Source organism: Phodopus roborovskii, unplaced genomic scaffold (genome assembly GCF_943737965.1).
Source record: "Phodopus roborovskii unplaced genomic scaffold, PHOROB, whole genome shotgun sequence".
NCBI lineage: Eukaryota > Metazoa > Chordata > Mammalia > Rodentia > Cricetidae > Phodopus > Phodopus roborovskii.
Genome location: NW_026126549.1, coordinates 18,355,807 through 18,377,584, shown reverse-complemented (window position 1 = coordinate 18,377,584; position 21,778 = coordinate 18,355,807). Strand labels below are relative to the sequence as shown.

At 38.4% G+C, this 21,778-nt stretch overlaps 1 protein-coding gene across 1 annotated transcript in view; it reads right to left on the bottom strand.

Annotated features, from left to right (window-relative positions):
• Positions 1 to 21,778, bottom strand: part of Slc27a6 (solute carrier family 27 member 6) — a 42,476-nt gene that overhangs the window by 9,813 nt on the left and 10,885 nt on the right. Inside the window, exons 2-5 of the mRNA XM_051200995.1 lie at positions 20,862 to 21,065; positions 12,538 to 12,696; positions 10,017 to 10,141; positions 3,085 to 3,279 (exon numbers count right to left, since the gene is read on the bottom strand). Coding sequence (XP_051056952.1) covers positions 3,085 to 3,279; positions 10,017 to 10,141; positions 12,538 to 12,696; positions 20,862 to 21,065 — 683 coding nt within the window. The remainder of the gene's footprint in view (positions 1 to 3,084; positions 3,280 to 10,016; positions 10,142 to 12,537; positions 12,697 to 20,861; positions 21,066 to 21,778) is intronic.

The following is a 21,778-nucleotide window of genomic DNA, read 5'->3' as shown; positions in this document are numbered from 1 at the left end:
TGATTAAACAGCTTGCAAAAGTGTTAGGAAATGAGCTTTTTAATAATCTCACATTTTATCTTCATAGTATATCCTAGGATATGCTTTATGGAAGAAATACCACCTGCACTTCCTCCCTATTATCTCCTGTATATGTTGATAATACATACATTTTTTGTTTTCAGATTATGTTTCCACCCCATTTAGTGGCATAACGTGGATCTATTCAATCTTCCGTATTTAAATGGATTTATTGCTGGCCATAGAACTTTTTAAATTGAAGGTGACATTTTCTAGGTTTTGTTTTATTTTCAGGTGGACTAGATGTTTTCATGGAACATATTTTTTCCAGAGAAGTACGTCATTCTTAACACACACACACACACACACACACACACACACACACACTTCTCGGATTATGTGTAAAACTTAGAAAACTCCTATGTTGCCCTCATAGTGGGAGAGCAATTTAACATTTAATAAAATCCCTAGGTGAAAGACGAAGATATTTCTCATTTTTTGCATTCTGCTTGCATTTTTGATAGCTTCCTATGCCATGTCTCATCGTTAACTAAGCTATGTTTTGTACATCCCACAGTTCTTTTTTTTATTTTTTAGGTTTTGTTTTGTTTTTTGCTTCAGCATCACCTGTTATTTACATTTTGTTCACTGATTTCACTAGTGCACATTTCCCCTGTTATTCTACACCATACATCATTTCCTAGAACATTTTATGTGATATTCACTTCTATAGATATTCATTCTTCTTTATTTATTTCTTTGAGATGAGCATGTCTAGTTTTTAATTAGTTTGTTGATCTATGTTGCCCCTGAAACTTCCTCTTTTCAATTTTTGAAGAGAATCCCATTGTGATCTTTTCTTGAATTTATAGAAAAAAAGTATGTTTGCAAGCGTTTCTTGATCACTTTGCAGAACTTACTTTTTTGATGTGATTTGTATTTCATAGGCTGACTTTTGTTTATGTTCAGGGTTTCCTTTGTTTCAGGCTTGGCCTTCCATAAATTTCATGTTTAGCCTTCACAAATTATTTCCCTAGATTAGCACCAGAAAGATCATAATTTTGAGTTTGTTTCACACATATATTGTTTCTGGATTTCTATTTTGTTTACACTGGGTACATTTACTGGATGTAGTCTCTTTAAAGAGCACAGATTACAGCTGTACACATATTAGGGTTGCAGGAACCCACACTGCTATCTACTTCCTCCCTCCCCTGTAACGTTCTCTCTCTAGTTGGAAGCTGATTCCCCTAAACATTTAGATTTTAAGTTTTTGTTTTTGCTTGTTTGTTTGGCTTGAGAAAGGGTCTACAGGGCCCAGACTGTGTAGACTGTGTAGACTAGGCTGTCCTCAAACTCAGATCCAGCTGCCTCTTCCCTCAAATGCTTGTATTAAAAGAATGCACCACAATGCTAAGCAAGGTTTCAAGTTTTAAGAGACATACTTAAAAATCACCTTTGTCAGGGGTCAAGACCAGGTTACAGAAACCCATAGAGACAGCTGACCTGAATGAGGGGGAGCTCATGGACTCCAGACTGATAGCTATTAAAAAGGATCAGTAATTATAATGCTTCATTTAAAAATTCTCCAAAAGATGGCATATAAGTTAGTGAAAAACCAGCATTGGACCGACTCAGACTTCCTGAACATGGGTCTCAGTTAGAAGGCCTAGGCAGTCTATGGGACCTCTGACAGTGGAACCAGGATGTATCCCTGGTGCACAAAAGGACTTCGGGAGCACATTCCTCGGGCAGGGATGCTCCCTTAACCTAGAGGCAGGTGGCCTAGTGCCTACTCCAAATTACTTGACGGATTTTGATGATCCCTCCTAGAAGGCTTCACACTCCTTGGGGAATGGAAGGGAAATGGGACAGGGTGGGGACATGGGAGGATAGGAGGATGAGGGAACTAGGATTCATATGTAAAATAAAAAAAGATAATAATAATAATAATAGTCTCCTTTGCCTAATTACATAATAATCATTGCTTTTTTATTACTAGCAATATAAACAGACAACATGTAGCTGAAATGATAAAAAGACAAACTAGAATTCACACAGTATCAGATACAACTTTAAAAAGAAACCATACTATGAACAACTGAACTAAATTAATTTAAAATCAGTATTTTTCTGAAAAGTATGGAGACAATGTGGTGTTTTTTTATTATTGTCATTGCAAGTCTCTCGGGGGTAAACTATAATGAAGTCAACCCAGCAACACAAAACACCGTCATCTTCATTATACTCTTGGGGGCTTCATATGAATGCAATTTCTAAAAATTTCCTAAGTGGTCCAATAATTTCTTTTAATGTTTCCAAAATGCTTGAAAATAAAGGGTATTATGTATTTAACAGATACAAGTCCCACATACATCACTTAATTTAAGTACCTTGTTTATTGTATTATTCAAATATCCTACATTATTGCAATTTTGTTTATTTCTCCTTGAGGTGTTTTTTTAACGATTTTAAGATTGTGTCAACAAAGCTTTCACCTTTCTTGAGAATTTTTTAAAATAATCTTTATTTACATGTATGTGCACATGTGTTTTGTAAGTGCACCTCCTGGGTGTGCAGGTGCCTGAAGTGGCCAGAAGAGGGCATTAGATCCCAGGGAGCTGAGTTAGAAGGTGGCTGGGAGAAGCTGCCTGAGAGGGTGCTCATGGTCTCTGTGTCCTAACCATTGATGGAGCTCTCCAGACCTTGCATTCATTTTCATTCTTAAAAATATGTATATTATTGCTGTGTACTAGGAACTTTTATTTTGCATAAATGATAAAAGGTAATGAGAAGTGGGAGAAAAATACTCAACAGGAATGAAAAGAGACTTGCTCAGGATTTGTGCTCTAGTCTTAAACACTGAACTTGAAACCGAGCAAAAGTGAACAGTTATCATGCTGCCGAGGGAGCATGTGGCACAGGACTGAAGTTTGCCGAGCCCACAGCATTGCAGTTCACCCTTTGCAAATGACCTCAGCTTCAAAAAATGTGATGAAATCTTTTTACAACATAGAAACTTAAGCTCCAGACAAGAGTTTGTAGACCCCAAAGCATTTCCTATAGAGAAAGGGCTATTCTTACCTTGTAAAAGAAGTTTGCTCTCCCTACTGATCCGATCTTCCCGGTGTGGTTCATGAAACATATGTTTCCTTCTGTAGCGCCGTAAAATTCGCACATTTTAATATTTCCGAATCTGTCTAAAAACTGTCTCCACACATCGCTGCTCATGCCGTTTCCAACCGCCAAACGCACCTGATGGTCCTTATCCCCTTCTCTCTTTTAAAAGAAAAGAGTTCACTTGTAAATAACTCAAGCTTCTCTCTCTCCTTTATTGGTGCTGTTTCTATGGCAACTGTCATAACGTTAACAGGGTATGTGCAACAGCAGACGAGATGCAAACACAAGAAGAAAGCCAGAGTTTTGTTGGAGAATCGTGTCCAGCAGCTAACAAATAACGCTGGGCTGTATCTTGTTCCTTTTTATATATGGAGGGGCATTCTGTTCAAACTATAAATGACAAATACTCTTTTGGGGAATAGATACTAAGAAGGAAGTATATTTCAGGATGGGCAAAATTTTTAAAGGCTTATGAACCAAAGTTTATTTTCATAGACCTAACATTTATTACCTATATAATTTTGATATTGATTCCCTGATTCCCACACTGATTCTGCTTATTCATATTTTTAAGATAGTACATGCATAATGCAGCTTACTGGCAACTCTCAAGTATCAACATAGGAGGTAACAGTTAATTAAACCCTTAGAACCAATGTAATAGTCAACTGAAAATGAGACAATGGGATGTAACTCATGGCTTAGAATGCACGAACTTGGCCCATGTTTGTTTGTTTGGTTTTTAATTAAAGAAGAAAGGTATTTTCTTCTATGTTCAAGAAACAATGTCAGTTAATGTGGGTAATGCACATTTAAGTTCAAGTAAGACTATGTTATCATTATAATCATTGTAAATTGATAATTTGCTCAGAACTACTTCTGGGTAACATATGACTATTTGATCACGATATGTTTCAACCTCTTCACTAAACACCACCAAGTGGTTTTAAATAAGACATTTTAATCTATGTATGCTTAAGAATAAATAGAAATGAATGAGAAGTGATTGGGAACCTGAAATGTAAACAGATAATAAGACATGACTAAGGATGGGTGAGGTGGATACACAGTCTATATGTGGGACCCAACAAATACTCCTCAATGTCAAGAAAGTGTGGAATGGGGAAGCTATAAAGCTTGCCTGCTCCTTGTTGCCTAAATGCTAGGGAAGTTACTCTCTGAATTCCAGATATAAAGAAACTCAGTTTGTGCTGAGATGTTAGTGAAACAGGAGAGTTTAAATGAAAGCACATTTCAGGTGAGGGAATCATCCTATACTGATAGCATTTTCTGTGACTCAGTGATTATGGACAAGAGCAGCAAACTCTTGAGTTATCAGATAAATTACTTAAGAGAAAACACATCAATTTCTAGAAGTGCTTCAAAGAAATGACTTGATCTCTCCCCAGTCATCTTAGAATCTGAACTTTGGGGTTCCAAATACTGTACATCTTAACTAGATTTTTTCAAATGCCATTTTGAAATATTATTAAGCATCCATTTTTAAAGGATGAAGCCTATGTATAATATGTGTGGGCTGCCTTGAAAACTGTCATAGAGAAAATTGTATATACCTGCAGAAAAAAAAAATAAAATTAACAGCAATTTCTAAAAGGGATGGGAGGCTATCAAGCTATGTATTCAAGGTCAAAATTTTTAAAATAATAAATATCAGGGTAGTACTTGAAGATTTTCTGGTAAAGGGGAAGAGTGAGAGAGACAGAGAGAGATGGTAGAGAGGCAGAGACAGAGAGAGACAGAGAGACAGAGACAAAGAGAGATCATTTTTAAAGGAGCAGTGAAACTATTTTTGGCTATTTTATATTCTATGAATGTATTGTGTAAAACTTTAAAAATAGAACATGTCTTCAGAGAACTTAAAATTAAACAATGTGAGCTGGAGTTGGAGAGAGGAGTCAGTGGTTAAGTGTACTTGCTGTTCTTGTGGGGCACCTGAGTTCTGCTGCAGAGGAACTGAGTTCAGGCCCCAGCAACTATGCCAGTCTCCAAACCACCTGTAACTTCAGCTCCTGGGGTTCAGAGGACACCTACACGTATGTAGCATACTCAACAGAAACATACACATTCACATAAATAAATAAAAATTTTATAGAGATATGTAAAACTAAACATGTATCTTTAGTAGACAGGAACTAAATAGAACACAAAGGATGCTGCCAACCTAAATAAGAGAGTATCACAGATAGAACAATGAATAAACAAACAGCAGAAAGGAATGAAAGGGTCTAGAAAATGGAGTATATATGTGTATGAGTGAATGGACATTTACTCTTGAATGTCACTAATGTTTATAGTGCATTACATGTGCACAGAGCAGATAACTAAGACATTCAAGGTATCGAATGAATTAAAATTTTATAAAATCACTGCACTGTCATTTATGTGGGAAAATATTATCTTATGACAGCACACGACAAATCAAGGATCAGTGTTATATTCTTTAAAGTAATTAAATTACTCACGGGACTAAAAGGAAAGTGTTCAAGTTCTAAATTAAGTATGTGTGTGTATGTGCACACACATGTGTTTTTCAATGAGTCTCAATGATACTTGAAACTCTAAACATCCAAATACATTCACTTCTGAAAGTAAAACATGAAAATTTATTTTCCTGGGTGATATAATGTTATTATTGCACAGGTCATTGAGATATTGGAAGTTACTGATTTCATTATTCACAGTTTTATTTCCTTGATTCAAGTTGCTAATACAGCTAATAATTCACACCACCAGAGGAACTAGGGTACAAGGTGTATTCTAAGAGATTCATATAAAGTCCCTCACAGAACTGGTAAGGGACAAGTCCCCCCAGAGATCAGGGGAAGTGGGGGGGCAGTGAATGGAGAGAGAAGTAGGAGAAAACGAAGGGGAGGAAAGGAAAACATGTGCAACCAGGAAGATTGAGCCTGGTTAGGAATAGAAGACAGGAAAGAGAGAGAGAGAGAGAGAGAGAGAGAGAGAGAGAGAGAGAGAGAGAGAACATAAAAGAGGGAGCCAATATTGGTTTGAAGATAAAATTGAACACAAAGAAAGGTCTAGAGAACTACAAGACTGCTGCCAAATAACAATTTGAGCTTCCGTGGAAAGGCTACCATAAATGCCCTTCCCGGAGAGTGAGATCAACAACTAACTTATCCATGGAGCCCTCAACTAATGCCTGTTGGAAACAGGAGCAAACACCCATACATAAACACTGAGTCAAAGTAGAACTCAGATGCAGATGGAGAGGATAAGACAAAGCGGCAGAAACACATAGAGACAACTTACCTGAACAAGGAGGCGCTAACGGGCCACCAGACTGATAGCTGGGAAGCCAGCATGGGCTGACTCAGGCCCTCCTGAATATGGGTCTCAGCCAGAAGGACTGAGCAGTCTAAGGGACCTCAGACAGTGGAGCCAGGATGTATCCCTGGTGCACAAAAGGTCCTTGCGAACACATCCCCCATGGAGGGATAACTGCCTTAATCTAGAGACAGGAGAGAAGCCCTAGTCCCTACTTCACATGACCTGTCAGATCTACATGACCCCAACTGGATGGCATTCCCCTACATATGGAATTGGGGTGGAGGTATGGGAGGGTAGGGTGGTTAGAGTGCATGTGAGAGGGCAGAGAGGGTAAAAGGGAGGAAAGGAGGGAGGGAGAAAGGGAGGGAGGGAGAGGGAACTGGGATCGACATGTAAAATAATAAATTAAATTAAAAAAATTCTTTGACTTCAAAATTTAAGTTCAAGGACAAGTTACTGGGGAAAAGGATTTCTATTTTTATTTCCACAGAAAATGAAAAGCTGTGGATTCCTTCCAGACTAATGTGGTTTGATCAAGCCAGACTGCCTGAAACAGAGTACCAGGTGTTCCTACATTCAAAACAGCTGGACAAAGCAGCCTTACAGACTACAGCCAGGATTTCTGCATCTTCTTAGAATCCCCCATGACAGCGCCCCTTATCAGCAGGAAGTAGTTTGAAAAGAACGACGCCCAAATTCCCAATATTGTCTATAAATGTTTGTTTTCATTTAAATGGACTTGGTTATATAAAATAAATAAATAAAGAAAAAAAAAGAAATATGTGCATATAATTGAAAATAATTTGCTTACAACAATAAAAATTTAACATCACAAATCCCTATATCAAGCCCAAAAGTTAATCTTTCTGGTGCATACGCTTATGCATACAACCACTCTTATACATATGTTCATATATGGAGGGAGGGAAAGAAACAAAAGGAGATTTAAAAGTCTTATTTTACATGAACATAAATTTTGCTTTGCACAGTGTCTAATATTATCATGAAGTCTAAATCAAGCTTTGACAAACTACTGCCTTCAAGGAGCATATGTGGCCCACCTGTGTGTTCCTACCAATCCAATAATGCACAGTCATGCCTGTTTATTAGGAGATGATCTATGATAGATGTAGATGAGATTTTGAATATGGATTTTGTATCTAGAAAAGCAATACAAATTCTTTTGATAGTCTTTTCTATAGTATTTTTTCTCTGACATTTACATACTTTCTTAATTTGCGTAGACATACTTGACTAAGTCACAAAAATCCATACTTTATTTTATTAAGACTATCTCAATAGTTTCAGTAATGAAAGGCTACACAAACATGAGCTTCTAATGCAGCTTTTCTCTTAATATTTCTGGAAAAGCATACAGAATCCTTTACAACTTTACTTCCAGGTGTTTATATAGTCATATCCTCACATACACACACATGAGGGATAGAGATAGATGATGGATGGATAGAGAGATGATAGATAGACAGACAGATATATGGTAGATAGATACATAGATAAGCTATTATCTAAACCACAGAAAATACTCGTTTATTCTTCCACCATTTAAAGTCCCTTATAACAGCTAAACAGATTTCTGACAGTTAGAACTTCTATCCCAGATATCCTATGGGCTTTGTTCTCAGTAGACATGTCCATCTGGGTTTCAGTACAAAGATCAAGACTGGTATGATGGCATTCATGAAGAAGTCACACCAACATTGAAACTCTGGTTTCTTTTAAAAATCTTCTTGTTCAGCTACTATCTGGTGTTACAGGAACTGAAGGGAAGTTACCTACTACCAGATCATCAATTCTTTCTCAGAAAGTCTCTTTCTTCTATCCAACTTTGGGAAAACCTAACACAACCAGGCCGAAGACTCTCTCTAGACGCCTACAAAACTGAAACTCCACAGTTTCTCTTTAAATGCAGAAAACTCTACATAACTTTAAGTTTTAAGGAAATGAGAATGTTAGTTGCTACATAGAGAAGCAGAAGTGAGATACACTGAAAACAAAATCAAATAACTACTTCCTCCAGCCCAGCATGGATGGCTGTTTACTGCAGAAAGCAGGATTTCATCCTCAATCATCTAAAGCTCAGACAGCAGATGGTAGGAAAGTTTGGTCCCTCCACTATGACTCTAGGTAAGACCTCTTGGTTCTGAAGTCTTCTGATAATCATGGATGCATGCATATGCCTGCCATGCATATTTAAGAACAATCATGTGTTGTTGGCTTTCCTTGCAATAATACATTGAATTAGTACAGGCATCAAGTTGTGTACTGAGTATCGCATAGATCATAGTTTAAAACCCCATGTACATATTTTTATTTTAAAATAACGATAAGGAAGGATATGGAAACTACATGTTCCTTAAATAAATCGAGATTTGCTGACAAAAAATTTTTAGACAGCTTGTAACAAGAGGAGGTTGGGTAGACGAGGTCTTCCCATGGTGGACTCCAAAATCACAAATAAAAGCATCCTGTAGATCAGGCTCTCCAAGTTCACATTCTTTTCTATGTTAATCTGTCCTGTGCAATCCTAAATACTCAATGAAGTTTTATTGAGGGATCCCGGCCTAGTCTCACTGGGATTGGAAATAATTTGTGGAGGAAAAAGTAGTGTTAATATTCTAACCAGGAAAGAGATGTCCTAGTCTATCATCCTTGGCAGACATGCTGAGTGAGGGAACTTAGGCCAGGAGGTGTAGCTCAGAGCCATAGCTCCACTGTCCGTCCTCAAGGAGCATAGTATGCTCCCTAACATTTCTGGAAGGGGTTGATGCTGAATTGATTCAAGGAAAAATAATCACTTCTTTGCTGTGTTTGCTGTCGAGGGTGTTTAGAAAGTCAGAAAGCCTTCCTTCCTTCCTTCCTTCCTTCCTTCCTTCCTTCCTTCCTTCCTTCCTTCCTTCCTTTCTTTCTTTCTTTCTTTCTTTCTTTCTTTCTTTCTTTCTTTCTTTCTAAGCATTTGGAAAGATAAATGAGACCAGAGCAAAGACAAGGACAGAAAAAGCAAATAAGCCACAGAGACACACTCCAGACTCTGACAAATCTCTGTGCCTACCTATTTCTCATGCAGTGACAACTGAAAAAAAGGATGTCAGTTCCACTTTTGGGGGTTGAGGGATAAGTACAAATAAAGTTTCCTTTTAACACTAAAACACATTAACAGGAATGCACCCACTATAATCATTTATTCAAAAGAAAAATGGAAGAGTATTATCGGTGTCATTTTTAAAGTCCAGAGTTTTAAAGCATTTTCGACTTTAAACTTGGAGTTATTTTTCTGCAAACACCATATGCACCTAATTTCATAATAAAATCAATTAGCCTGGACTTGAAGTGCACTAGAATATGGCTCTGTGTTATTCTGCTACAGAGCAAAGCATACATTTTACTGGATGGTCTGCCTCTTATTTTGTTGGGTTTTTATACTTACTTTATCTTGTATACTATAAGCATGTATGTGTTTCTGATAGATTATGCTCTGGAGGACTGTGGAGTGAAAGCAAAGAAACCAAATTCCGCCACTCTGGCCCTTACTCCCAGTGCAATCTTCAGCATCTCCAGCAACGGTTTCTTACCTGAGGCTGTTTGCACAGATAACGGCAAAGTTCTCCAATGTACTGAAACACAGTCACATTATATTTCTTGCAATCATTCCAAAACTGGCTGGCAGAAAATTTCTTCTTTAGCACACATGTGGCACCTGCAAGAAGAAATAAAAATAGGCACTAAGTCACCACAAGGCACAGATGATCCTGTTGTCTTAATAGTTTCACCCACCTACAGGGCCTTCACAACTCATCCTCAGTCATTGGCATTGAGTTCATTTGGAACTATTACCTTTATAGAACAATAACCGTTTAGTGTAGTCATGTGGTAACTATGGTTTTTCTACTGCAAATGTGCTTTTTGCAGTTTGCAGAAAGGAAGTACTTTCAAAATCAGAAAGAATTACATGCACACTATCACTAGCATTGGAATTACATGTATACTACCACAAGCATTTGAAGTTTATGTATACTACCACAGTGTTAGAAGTACATGGATACTACCACAAGTGTTGGAATTGTATGTACACTACCACAAGCACTGGGAAAGACATCCATCCTTCTCAGAGATGAATGATATTGACTCATTTTATCCTTGCACAATAACATGCAGTTTGTTCTGAAGACTTTAAAGCAGATTTGTCATATGCCAAAGTTGAGATTTAAGAAGGTATATTAAAATTTCACCAACAAAGTTCACTAATAGATATAGTACCTAGCTTTAATAACATGGTGTCATATATTTAACTGGGATATAATTCATGTACCAAATAATTCACAATTTAATTTATATGCATACAAACCAGTGGTTTTCCTTATAGATACAAGTCATCATCTACTTCTAGGTCTTTGTTTTTATTACCCCAAAGGAACTTTATCACCTTAACAATCATTTCAATTTCTAACTCCCCTTACCCTTAGCAGCCATTTATGTACATCTACCTCTTAATAGGTTGGTTGTAGACTAATATGTCATATAATGTCTGGTCCTTTCATTTACTATAAAATGTGATTTGGGTTTGTTATTTTGTAACATGTGTCAATATTTCATCCTCTTTATGTTTTAGTATATTCATGGATATGCACTATTTTATTTATAAGTCATTGATAATATGTACTTGGGTTAGTCCTTTTTTGACAATAAACAATAATGGTTAAGGCACACTCATGACTGAGTGTGGCTGCATGTTTTAGTTCCCTTGGGCAGAGATCCATGAGTAGAATCACTTGGTCATGTGACTACCCTATGTTTTACTGGCTCTGAGTTCTAACACAAATACCCTCACAGTGGATGGAATCTTGATTCCACCTCTGCTCCTAGCTGTTCAAGAAGAGGTGCTGGGGCAGTTAGTAAAGCAGCCTAAGGCATCTCTATAGCTCAAAGCAGCCTAAGGCATCTCTACAGCTCAGTCCATAAGAGTATTGGTGTGTGGGTGGGATCCCTGGAGCTCTGGCTGGCAGTTGATTCTGTCATGGAGGGTTTGGTACTAGGCTTCAAGAACAGATCAAGGTCTAATACCTCTCTTCCACAGAGGCTCTCTCTCTCTCTCTTCTCTTTCTCTCTCCTCTCTCTCTCCTCCCTCTCTCTAATAAGCTGCTTAAAGTTACTTAAAGGACAACATGGTGACAGCTCCTTCCCTTGTGGTTTGTTCCGCATGCCCTTTCATTTTGCTATACTAAAATCAGGTGCTCTGGCCTGTCACCCCGTTTCCTTAGTTCCCACAAGGCAATCTCTATGTTTATGTACAAATGATCATCTTGCTGTGTCTGTGGAGAAGTGACTATGATCCTACACTCATTCCTAATAATCCAATAACAGGAATGGATGTCTCTGTACAGTATCTTACAGACACTTTTAATGACTGACACTTATTATCTCTGAATGATGAACACACTCTAAATAAGCTACAATCATATATCAGGCATACACAAGAAGTAGTGAATGAGCTCTATTATTTCTGAACTAGTTTATTAAACATCATCTTGAATATCTACAAACGAAATCTCCTGAACCATCAGCTCTATTACAAAAGTTCTGAGGTGTTTGGGACAGGCTGTGGGGAGAAGAGAAACTGGCCTTACCAATTCCTTCCCCTCACTTGTATGTGTAGCATCAATTTGTTCTCCTTGCCTGGAAGAGGTGGAGTCCATTTTCCCACTGTTCCTATCTTGATGCTTTGTCTGAGCTGTGATTTGTTTTGCACAGCAGAATGCTGCTGAAACCACCTTTGTTCTTTTGGGGAGTTAGCTCGAAACAATTATGTAGCTGACATATTTACTCCCTGTGACTGACTGCCTGGGGATAGCTGGGCTAGTCTCTTAGAGAATGAGCAACTGCAAGGAAAAAAGGAGTCTGCAAATGCCCAGGACTTTGGCTTTTGCAGTTCATGAATGTGCTATGACATGAAAATGTGCCCTTGCCACAAATATTACATTGTAATTGTGCAAAATCCATGTAGTTCCTCAGAATTCTATGAATACTTTTAAGTTCTAATGAATATAAGTACTGTTTAAGCATTCTGATGATGTATCAAAAAGAAAAGAAACTTACCCAACTCTACACACCCACCAATTCCGAGGAGAGCCCCTGAACTATGGTACAGAGGGAGGGTTATATAAATAATGTCGTCAGCTGTGCAACCAAAAGCCCACAGCCCAAAAGATCCCTTCAACACCTGTAACTGACTAATCACAGCTGCTTTGGGTAGACCTGGAAGAGAAGAAAAACACAAACAAAAAATTAACCCACACATATTCTCTGAGGGATTATTGAGTTCTCTGAGGGACCCCCATCCATGTTAAAGGTCATACAAATTGATGGCAGCAAAGTACAGTATCATAATTATGGGGGGTGGAATATAGGTGAAGAACCAAAATTATCTTTGGATAGCTTATAATCTTTAGAAAATGGCTACTTATGTTTAACCTTTGTGTGAGAGCTAATTTTCTCATGACCATTGGGTAAAATTTTTTGAATGTGTTACTAAGATTAGCAGGATTCTAGCCTCCACCAACCTATAGCTAAGAATGCTTTCAAGTAATATCTGAAACTTATTGAAAAAAAATTCCCACTTTGCTATAACTGGGTTATCTAATGCCACTGCCATATTCACTGAATAAATTGATTTATACTTGTCTTTGCTCTGTAGCTACAGAAGTTCACGAAACCCTTTCAATGGCAGAACATGTATATATCCCATAACATATAGATCTATGAAAGAAAGATTATTCTGACACCAACAACACAAAGAATTGAGACAAAAATATATCACATTATTCTACATGCATGGCAGGAAATGTGCAATGGGAATTGTTGGTGTGATGAAGTTCTACATTCTTTAATCTATTCAAAAGAAGTCAAAATTACACAATCAAAGTACAGTGTCTGCCAGAAACTAATGCGACAAATGCTAACATCTGCAAATATACACCCCCCCAAAATGAGAGGAGTCATAACAGAAACCTAAATTACATTTACATTACAAAGTAGGGCTTTTCCAGAGAGCAATTCCATCAAGTAGGACTCTCACTGTGGACCATTCACGTCATGTTTAAACATGTCTTGTCATATGATCCTTTAAAAATGCAAGGTTCATGAAATATGTTGGAATGATTCCATGCATTTCATGAGTCAAACAGTTTCCTTCTCTGTCTATCATTCTTTTACACATAGTTTCTTATGAAAACATACAGTTGTAAGTAATATATGAAATATTTACATTTTGCATAGTGCCTTGGTACTGGCATCTACTGGCAGATATTTGCCTTATTGTTTTGGGATTTGCTATTGTTATAGAAGATTATAATGTCAGTGTAAGAAATTCATCCATGACCTGATAGGTTAACCCATATGACATTGTATGATCATGGTTGAATGCCAGCACTTTTATGCCTTTCCAGCTATATATGTCTCCATCATGGAATATAACTTGTCTTCCTAGTGATTGATATCATCACTTCAATTAATTCATTTAGATTGTATCCTATTCTTCTTGAGTGTAAATGGTCTTAGTTTTTCAAGTGATTTCCTATACAGGCCTCCATTTTGAACTTATCTCATTGTGTCTTGAAATGGGGTTCAGGGGTAAAGGGCTTGTCCAGTCAGAATTAGAGAGCATGGAGACCTGAATTCCATCCCCAGAGCCACAAACACTAACAAATCTATTTCATTAATAAACTGGTTGTCATAAAATGCTAAGGGGATGAGGCCCAAGCAGGGGTTTTTCATGGATACAGGAAGAGAAGCAAAGCCTGAGGGACCACAGGAGGCATCCAAGGAAGGGTCACAGTCCACAGAGACTTCAAATGCCCTCCAGGAAGTCTCCATTGGACCTTCTTCTATATCAGTCCTCACAGACTTTGTGTCTTATTTCATTAATAGAATCAGACTTGACCTCATATATGAAGTTGGGATAATATTTACCACTATATTAAAGTCATATACTTTCTTAAAAAGAATCCTTTCTAACTCTTCCTAATGGCTTAGACATTTACACCCTATAATGAGAATTTCTCGAAGTCTTTCCCCAAAAACTACATGTAAATATATGAAGTGAGACTAGCTTTAGTCATGATTATAAAAATAGCTTTCTGTTCCTCATGCAGAGGAGCAAATATTGTTGCTTTTTCTGCTACAGAGAAGCTCTGTGCCTCAGTCACCACATTATTCATTCTATGGAGTGTCCCTGCAAGACACAGAGAACCAGCTCTTCAATTAAATGCTTGTCCTGGAGAGGCTGGTTCAGAACCTGATACACTACATCCAATGCTCCTGTCACCTTTCAAGGCACTTTAGCAAATTTTTTGAGCCTGTTACCCTTACTAGTTTAGTTATTTTTCGGTATATAATAAACTCATGAACTTACCTGAAAAAAAAGGAAGATGCTTAGTAAATTTTTTGATAAAGAAGACAAGAGATAGGAACTTATCAAGAAAAAAAAAGATCAAAAGTTGATAAGGTTTGGCTTTGAATAAAGAAAATAAGCAGGAGTATAAATCAAACCTGATTAGATCTTGTTAACACATTATGCTCAAGCAAAAAGCTAACACATTGATGAGCTTAAGATTCAAGGAGCATAGAAATTTTGAAACAGACATCAGTGATATTTCTCAAACTAATGTAGTCATAAAGCCCTTATTTGCATCTTTCTTGGTGAACTTTTTCATGAGAGGCATTACCTTGGGTGGGCTCTACAGTTTTTGACACCTTTAAACTTTTCTGAATCCTGACACTGGAACTCTACAAATGTAGTCCGTGTTGAAAGGTTCACTTGAGATAGGGCCCAGGAAGAAGTGAGGAGTTAGAATCTGTCTGGTGACTGTAGAGCTAGGACAAGGGTAGGAAAGGCTAGCACATGCCCAAAGAGAGCCAATTTCAAGAGAAGGACAGTGTGGGAACTAACTGTGAAGCTTGGCTCTGATATTAGACAAAATGAGGAGGGATCCATAAAGATGTATATAAATGGGTAACTCTATATGATAACAACAGACACAGGAAACAAGCTGGGGCTTGGTTTCTTCCTGGGACTTACAGCAATATTTGAATATATTGCTGCCCTATTCAGGTCGAGGTGGCCTTGTTATAGATTCCTGATTCAGTCTCTTCAAGTCTATCTAGTATCTACAGACTAGATTGAACATATTAGCAGATCCTTCACACAAAAGAGACAGACCGAAGATAGCAGCTACAAAGTTTCATTAAAGAGATGAGAGTGCAGTGAGTCATGGCATGCATCTAATAAAACCAGACTTAGGGGGAAGCCAAAGGAAAGCTGGTTTGTCTCTAAAGAACCCCAGAAAGGCTCATAAATAGGGAGTAGAAGATAAAGGTGTGACCATAAATAGGCTGCTGTGTGGGAAGTTCTGCTTGCCAAACAATTCTAGCCATGAGCTCATGAGCTGTCCCGTCTACCCTGTAGATAGCTGAGGGTTTTTTTTCTTTAAAAAAATACAGGCTAAAACAGGGAGATAAGAGGAAGTGTACAAACATTCCTAGCTTCCCACTCCCCCTTTAAAATTTGCTGTTTTTCTTTTTGAAAATTCTTTTCTGAGACATCTGAATAGTTCACAGAAAAAGACAAGCAATCAAGTGTATTTTGCTACACACACACACACACACACACACACACACACACACACGATAAAGATAAGAAATCAGTGGTACCCTGCTTCACATACATACAAGGTCATAATGGAGACAAGCTTCACACACACACACACACACACACACACACACACACACACACACGATAAAGATAAGAAATCAGTGGTACCCTGCTTCACATACATACAAGGTCATAATGGAGACAAGCTTCACACACACACACACACACACACACACACACACACACAGAGAGAGAGAGAGAGAGAGAGAGAGAGAGAGAGAGAGAGAGAGTCAGAGAGACAGAGAGACAGAGCGACAGAGAGCAAAGCCTAGGTGACAAAATCATCTGTAAATAAATCCAACCCAGGCATGCTGAACTTCTACTCGTGAGGTGATTTGCTTTGGGGTTTATTACCTAAACTTTTAAGTATGACCTGCCAGTCAATAGAAGCCCCAAAAGAAAATTCACTAGCATAAAAGAAAGTAATAAAACTATAACATAAAAAGGACAAGAAAAACAGACAAGATAAAGATATTTGAAAGGTATGAGACAATAAATTATCAAGACAAGGGTAGGAAAGGCTAGCACATGCCCAAAGAGAGCCGATTTCAAGAGAAGGACAGTGTGGAAATGTACAATAATACATTTCTAAACAGAATAAAAATAATAAAATACATGATTATGAAATATCTCAAAAAGTAAATCAAAAACTAAGAGAAGGGAAATAGAAAAACAAAACAAAACAGGGAATTGATGACTTAGTTTAAAAGACTCAATTTTTAAAACTAGAAAGGCTCCAAAGATCAGAGAACAACAACAACAACAAAAAATATCAAAGAGGAAATAAAGGTGTATTATTTTTGAATTTCAAATGCACATAGGACTATAAGACATTAATGTCTAGACTGAAAATAGCCTTAGCTTCCCAGAAAATGACTAAACAAGACCAGTGCCGATGTTAGTCACCAGAATGCTGTGAGCTCCTGAAGATTCAAGGACAAGAAGCACAAAAATAAAGACTTCTTAGCATGTACACGGAAAATCCAAAGTCAAAATCCTGAATAAAAAGATCCAATGTACAATTCGACAGAAAAGAAAGTTGTTTGGGATATGTAAGGATTTGTAGAAGTGTTCCCATCCATGTGTCCCTTATCAAGACACTGCAGAGAACAGGGCAGAGAGAGAGACACCAAAGAGTGACATAGCTGAGGCTCTAGTGAGAAGGACCAAGAACAGAAAATGTTGAAGGAATTCCCAGGATGATGGTGAAGAACAAACATAAGACAATAGTAACTGGACATGGGTATTCAAACATTGACATATCTACTGCTACATTTCCTCACTGAGGAAGAGCTAGCATCACAAATTAGCTCAACATCATTGTTATGTCAGGATCCATGTTGTTGGAAACCAAGTTATCCCTTTCAGCTATGAGAACTTTCTATCACCACACAAGACTGTGCTACAGTAACATGTCCCCCATGTCACTGACCCATACCCTCACAACCCATAGATTTTGACCATGACAAACCCAGTGCTCAACACCAGAGCCGTGTATAATTCTTTCTTCATGAGTATTCTCTTTAATCTAGTCCATTCATGATCCCTATACAGTAATCTAAGGGACAGTGCCTCTGGGCTGAATTCAATAAGCCTCCATCCACTGGCTTTTCTCCCACACAGCACTTGAGGTAAAGTCCCACATTGCCTCTTGACCTTCTACAGGCATCCTTAAGCTTTCTAGACTTGTGTGTAGTCCATTTCTTTTCTTTGCTCTCTTTTGTTTTCATCCTTCTTCATGTCTCACCTACCACACATAAGCAATCCTCCCTCCAACCAACAGTTCCCTGAAGCTAACCATCTTAGCTTCCCAAGGATAGTAAGAGAGGGCCTTCAAAACTTAAGTTACGAAAGAAAACAAACTGAAGTTGGAAACTACAACCTTTTATATAAAACAGTTCTAGGTGGATAGAAAATTCTGCTATCAAGCAAACAAACCAAAAGAATAATTACTTCCAGATTTAGAGGAGTTTAACCTGAAAGAAAACAAACAATAGTATGGGTCCAAAGTTAGAACACCAATCAGACAGCATTTGGAAGATCTAAGTATGGTAGGAAGAGAAAGTGGCTGCATCTCAAAGGGTGGAGGGTGGGATGCAGATGAACAGAGAACCAGTAGTAGGTGATGTTTGTGCCTGGGTCTAAGTGTCTGCTAGGTTACCTGTTCTTTCTAGACCTAGAGAAGCATTTTGTTGTTGTTAGAAAAAAGGGGGGGGGTGGCTCATATTTGCTGCCTTTGAAGCAGCTTTTCTCTCACATATCTACAACTTTTTTCCCAATTCTGTGCCATATAATTGTACTATAATAACTGCAAAATGAGTGGTGCTTTCTCTCTCAGCCAGTTGTGCAACTGCACCAAATACCTCAGCTTTGACCTTGAAGATGAAATAAATAAATGTCTGCTACAATCTACTCCAGTTTGTTCTCATGGGAGTGGACATGTAGAGACTGTCTTTAAGTCATGACCAACTTGTTATCCGAACACATCCACAAAGATGACAAACTGGCTAAGCATCTTCTTCTGCTGGGATATAAAGAAATCCACTTCCAAAAGTTATTCTTTTTCACAAACCAATGTCCAAATAAATTTATGCTGAGAAACTTGTATGTGAGGGCATTTTTTGAGTTTATTTATTCTAATCCTATTTTAAAGCATATTTAAAATATAGTCTGCTTTCTAAAGGACTACGAGAGATAAGATGCACAAAATGATTGACTGGTAAGTTTTTTTTTAATTATTGTGCACTAGTAGTTATGCTTCCAATAGGGCACACATATAGCTTATAGCAATATTGAAACAGGGAAACAAAATCCCAACATTAAACTGATCACAGAATCTCTTTGGCCTGTCATTCACAGCTCTCCATGCTTCCTAAAAGTCAGAGAATTCTTGTGAAGTCTCAAACAGTTCATTATTGTGTTTTGGTTATCACCATTTAACCCTTCTTCCCAGTAAAGGGAGCTAAGCTACTTGAGCCCATTTTGTTTCTTCCTCTGGATTCACAAAACCTTTGACTCTTCCAGTGAATCACAAGACTCAATTATTCTGGGAGTTAGGAAAGCTACCACCTGCACGAAAACTCAAGACTAGGAAGAACTGTACTAGAGTCCATTACCAAGGTTTATAAACACAGAAGGCAAATGAAAAAGAGAACAAAAAAGGAAAGGAACATGACTCCTAGGTATGATGGAGGAGAAATTTTATTTATATTTATAAAAGGGAGAGCATAGTCAGACACCAGAACATCTGAGAGAGATCAGAGTGGACAACATGATGAGGCTGAGCAGGGTCATGTGGGGAGGAAGGGGGGGAAGGAGAAAGGAGAGAGGCAAACAAGCTGCAGAAGCTAGAAGGCAAGTGTACAAAAGGGCCGGTAATCAAAATGGTCGCATTATGTAGGGAAGAGCCTTGGTGGGAAGGGCAGAACTGGGCTGGAGAGGTAGAGGGCAGGGTACTTCAGCCATGCTGTATAGCAGGTAGAGATTGAGGGATGCTGGGTGAACCTGGCAGCCAGGTTCACTTGATATGTTAAATAGGCACCTCAGCCTTTTGTCCAGAATTGAAACTGAAGGTTATCTAGCAACTACCTAAACTATTCTCTTCATTATTAGGTAAGTGAATCTGAGGACCAGAAACATAGCAAAAATCTTGTCAAAGAAATTGGCTGAGCTGATGTCATCAGTCCTTTGACTCTCCAACCCTAAGGAAATCTCCTGAGGTTAAGGCTAATGAGCATGAGGATTTACCAAACTTGAAACAATTCACCTTTTAAAGTCAAAGCAATTAACTTTCCAGCCTGCATTTGAAAGTTCCTGGACATGAGATCCTTAGGTCTTCTTTCAGGCTTGCTTTCTCAGATGTTAATTTGTTACAAATGACTGGAAAATATAGTGTTGCTTTTCAGACAGGGTCTCGCTATGTTTCTCTGTTTGGCCTGGAACTCATTCTGTAGACTGGGCTATCCTTGAACTCATAATAGAGTACTGCTTGCCTCTGCCTCCCAAGTGCTGGGATCATGAATGAAAATAACACTGCAGGATTTAGTGGAGTAGGTTTATTGTAGATACGAGGGAGAGAAGCATCTAGAAGAGTCCAGACTGGCTAAGGCTATGAGAGGAGTGGGGGGGGGGGGTGAGGAAAGGAAGGGAGGAAGGGAAGAGAGAGGGAGGCAAAAGAGGATCCAAGGACCAAGAGACCTGGCCAAAATGGCCAGGGAAGGGTAGGGTGTCAGTCAGGATGACTCTGTAACAGGTACTGAGATACTGAGTGAATCTGGTGGCCAGGTCCATTCTGATATGTTGAATAGACTCCTCAGCCATTAGTCCTGAGTTTGAGACCAAACACATCAGACCTAAGATTTTATTATTTTTAATTATTTGTATGTGCATGTCTGTGTAGTACCTGTAATACCAGCATTGGACACACACACACACACACACACACACACACACACACACACACACCAGGTGGACCAAAGAGCTGGCTATCCAGTCAACCTAGAAAACAACAACAACAATCTAATGAGAGCCCTTTCTGAAGCTACATAGTAGAGAGCAATGGAGGTCACCTGACAACCTATTCTGGCCTCCACATATGCACATATGCATGCAGAGGTACACACACAAACACACACACACACACACACACACAGAGAGAGAGAGAGAGAGAGAGAGAGAGAGAGAGAGAGAGAGAGAGAGAGAGAGAACATACCTGTTGTTCCAGAGGTAAAAATATAGAGGCAAGTAGACTTGAGGCTTGAGGTGACATGATGACTTGTTGGCACTGGCTCATCAGAGGCGAGGCTCAACTTTTCTTTGAGGGAAACTATACCCTGTGGGACAGAATCCTTCATTCCCCAAACACTAATGTGCTTGGGGAGGCTGGGAAGGATTTCTTCTATACTTCCAAGCAGATCTGAAAATCAAGCAATTACAAATAAGCAAAAAACTCAAATCTCAAATTTCTTCTTCTGTAGACATTTTGGCCATCCACACACTTGCCTCCTTGCCATGGATAAAAATGACCTTGGTCTCATCTAAGATCAGATTAAGCTTCTCTTCCTTCCTGCCTTCTCTTTACAAGTGTCTTAAATAGTCTAATAGATAATATTACTAAAATTATTATATTTTCCCAATTTTTAAATAAAACTACTTCCTAGATTCTCTTCAAATTTAAATTTAGAATACTGCAGTAGACATCTTCTTCTACAGCTTGGAAGTTAATTATTCCAGGAGAATCTGAGTGCTAAAATGCTCAACCTTGATGAAACAAGTCTGAGGGAAACCCCTTGGCTGCTTTGGAGTCATAACATCTCTGTGGTTTCAAGGCCATTTTGAAGCCAAAGGTTAATGAATTCAGAGGGAGGCCTGTTCTCTCAGCACCATGATAAATAAAGTTGCAAACCCCCGGAGCAGAGGGGGCAGAAAGAATGCTTTTCAGAACAGAAGAAGGTCCTCTATGTGAGACAATGTAACATGGGCAGCTGAGTGTGATAGGCAGAGGCTCCAGCTGCAGTCTGGGATCTCAAGGCCAAGGACAGAAGGGAAGTCACACAGACAAAAGGGGCAATTGCTATTGAGAGCTGAGTTTCCACACTGAAAATCTTTGGAGTGCAGTTAGTTCAAGGG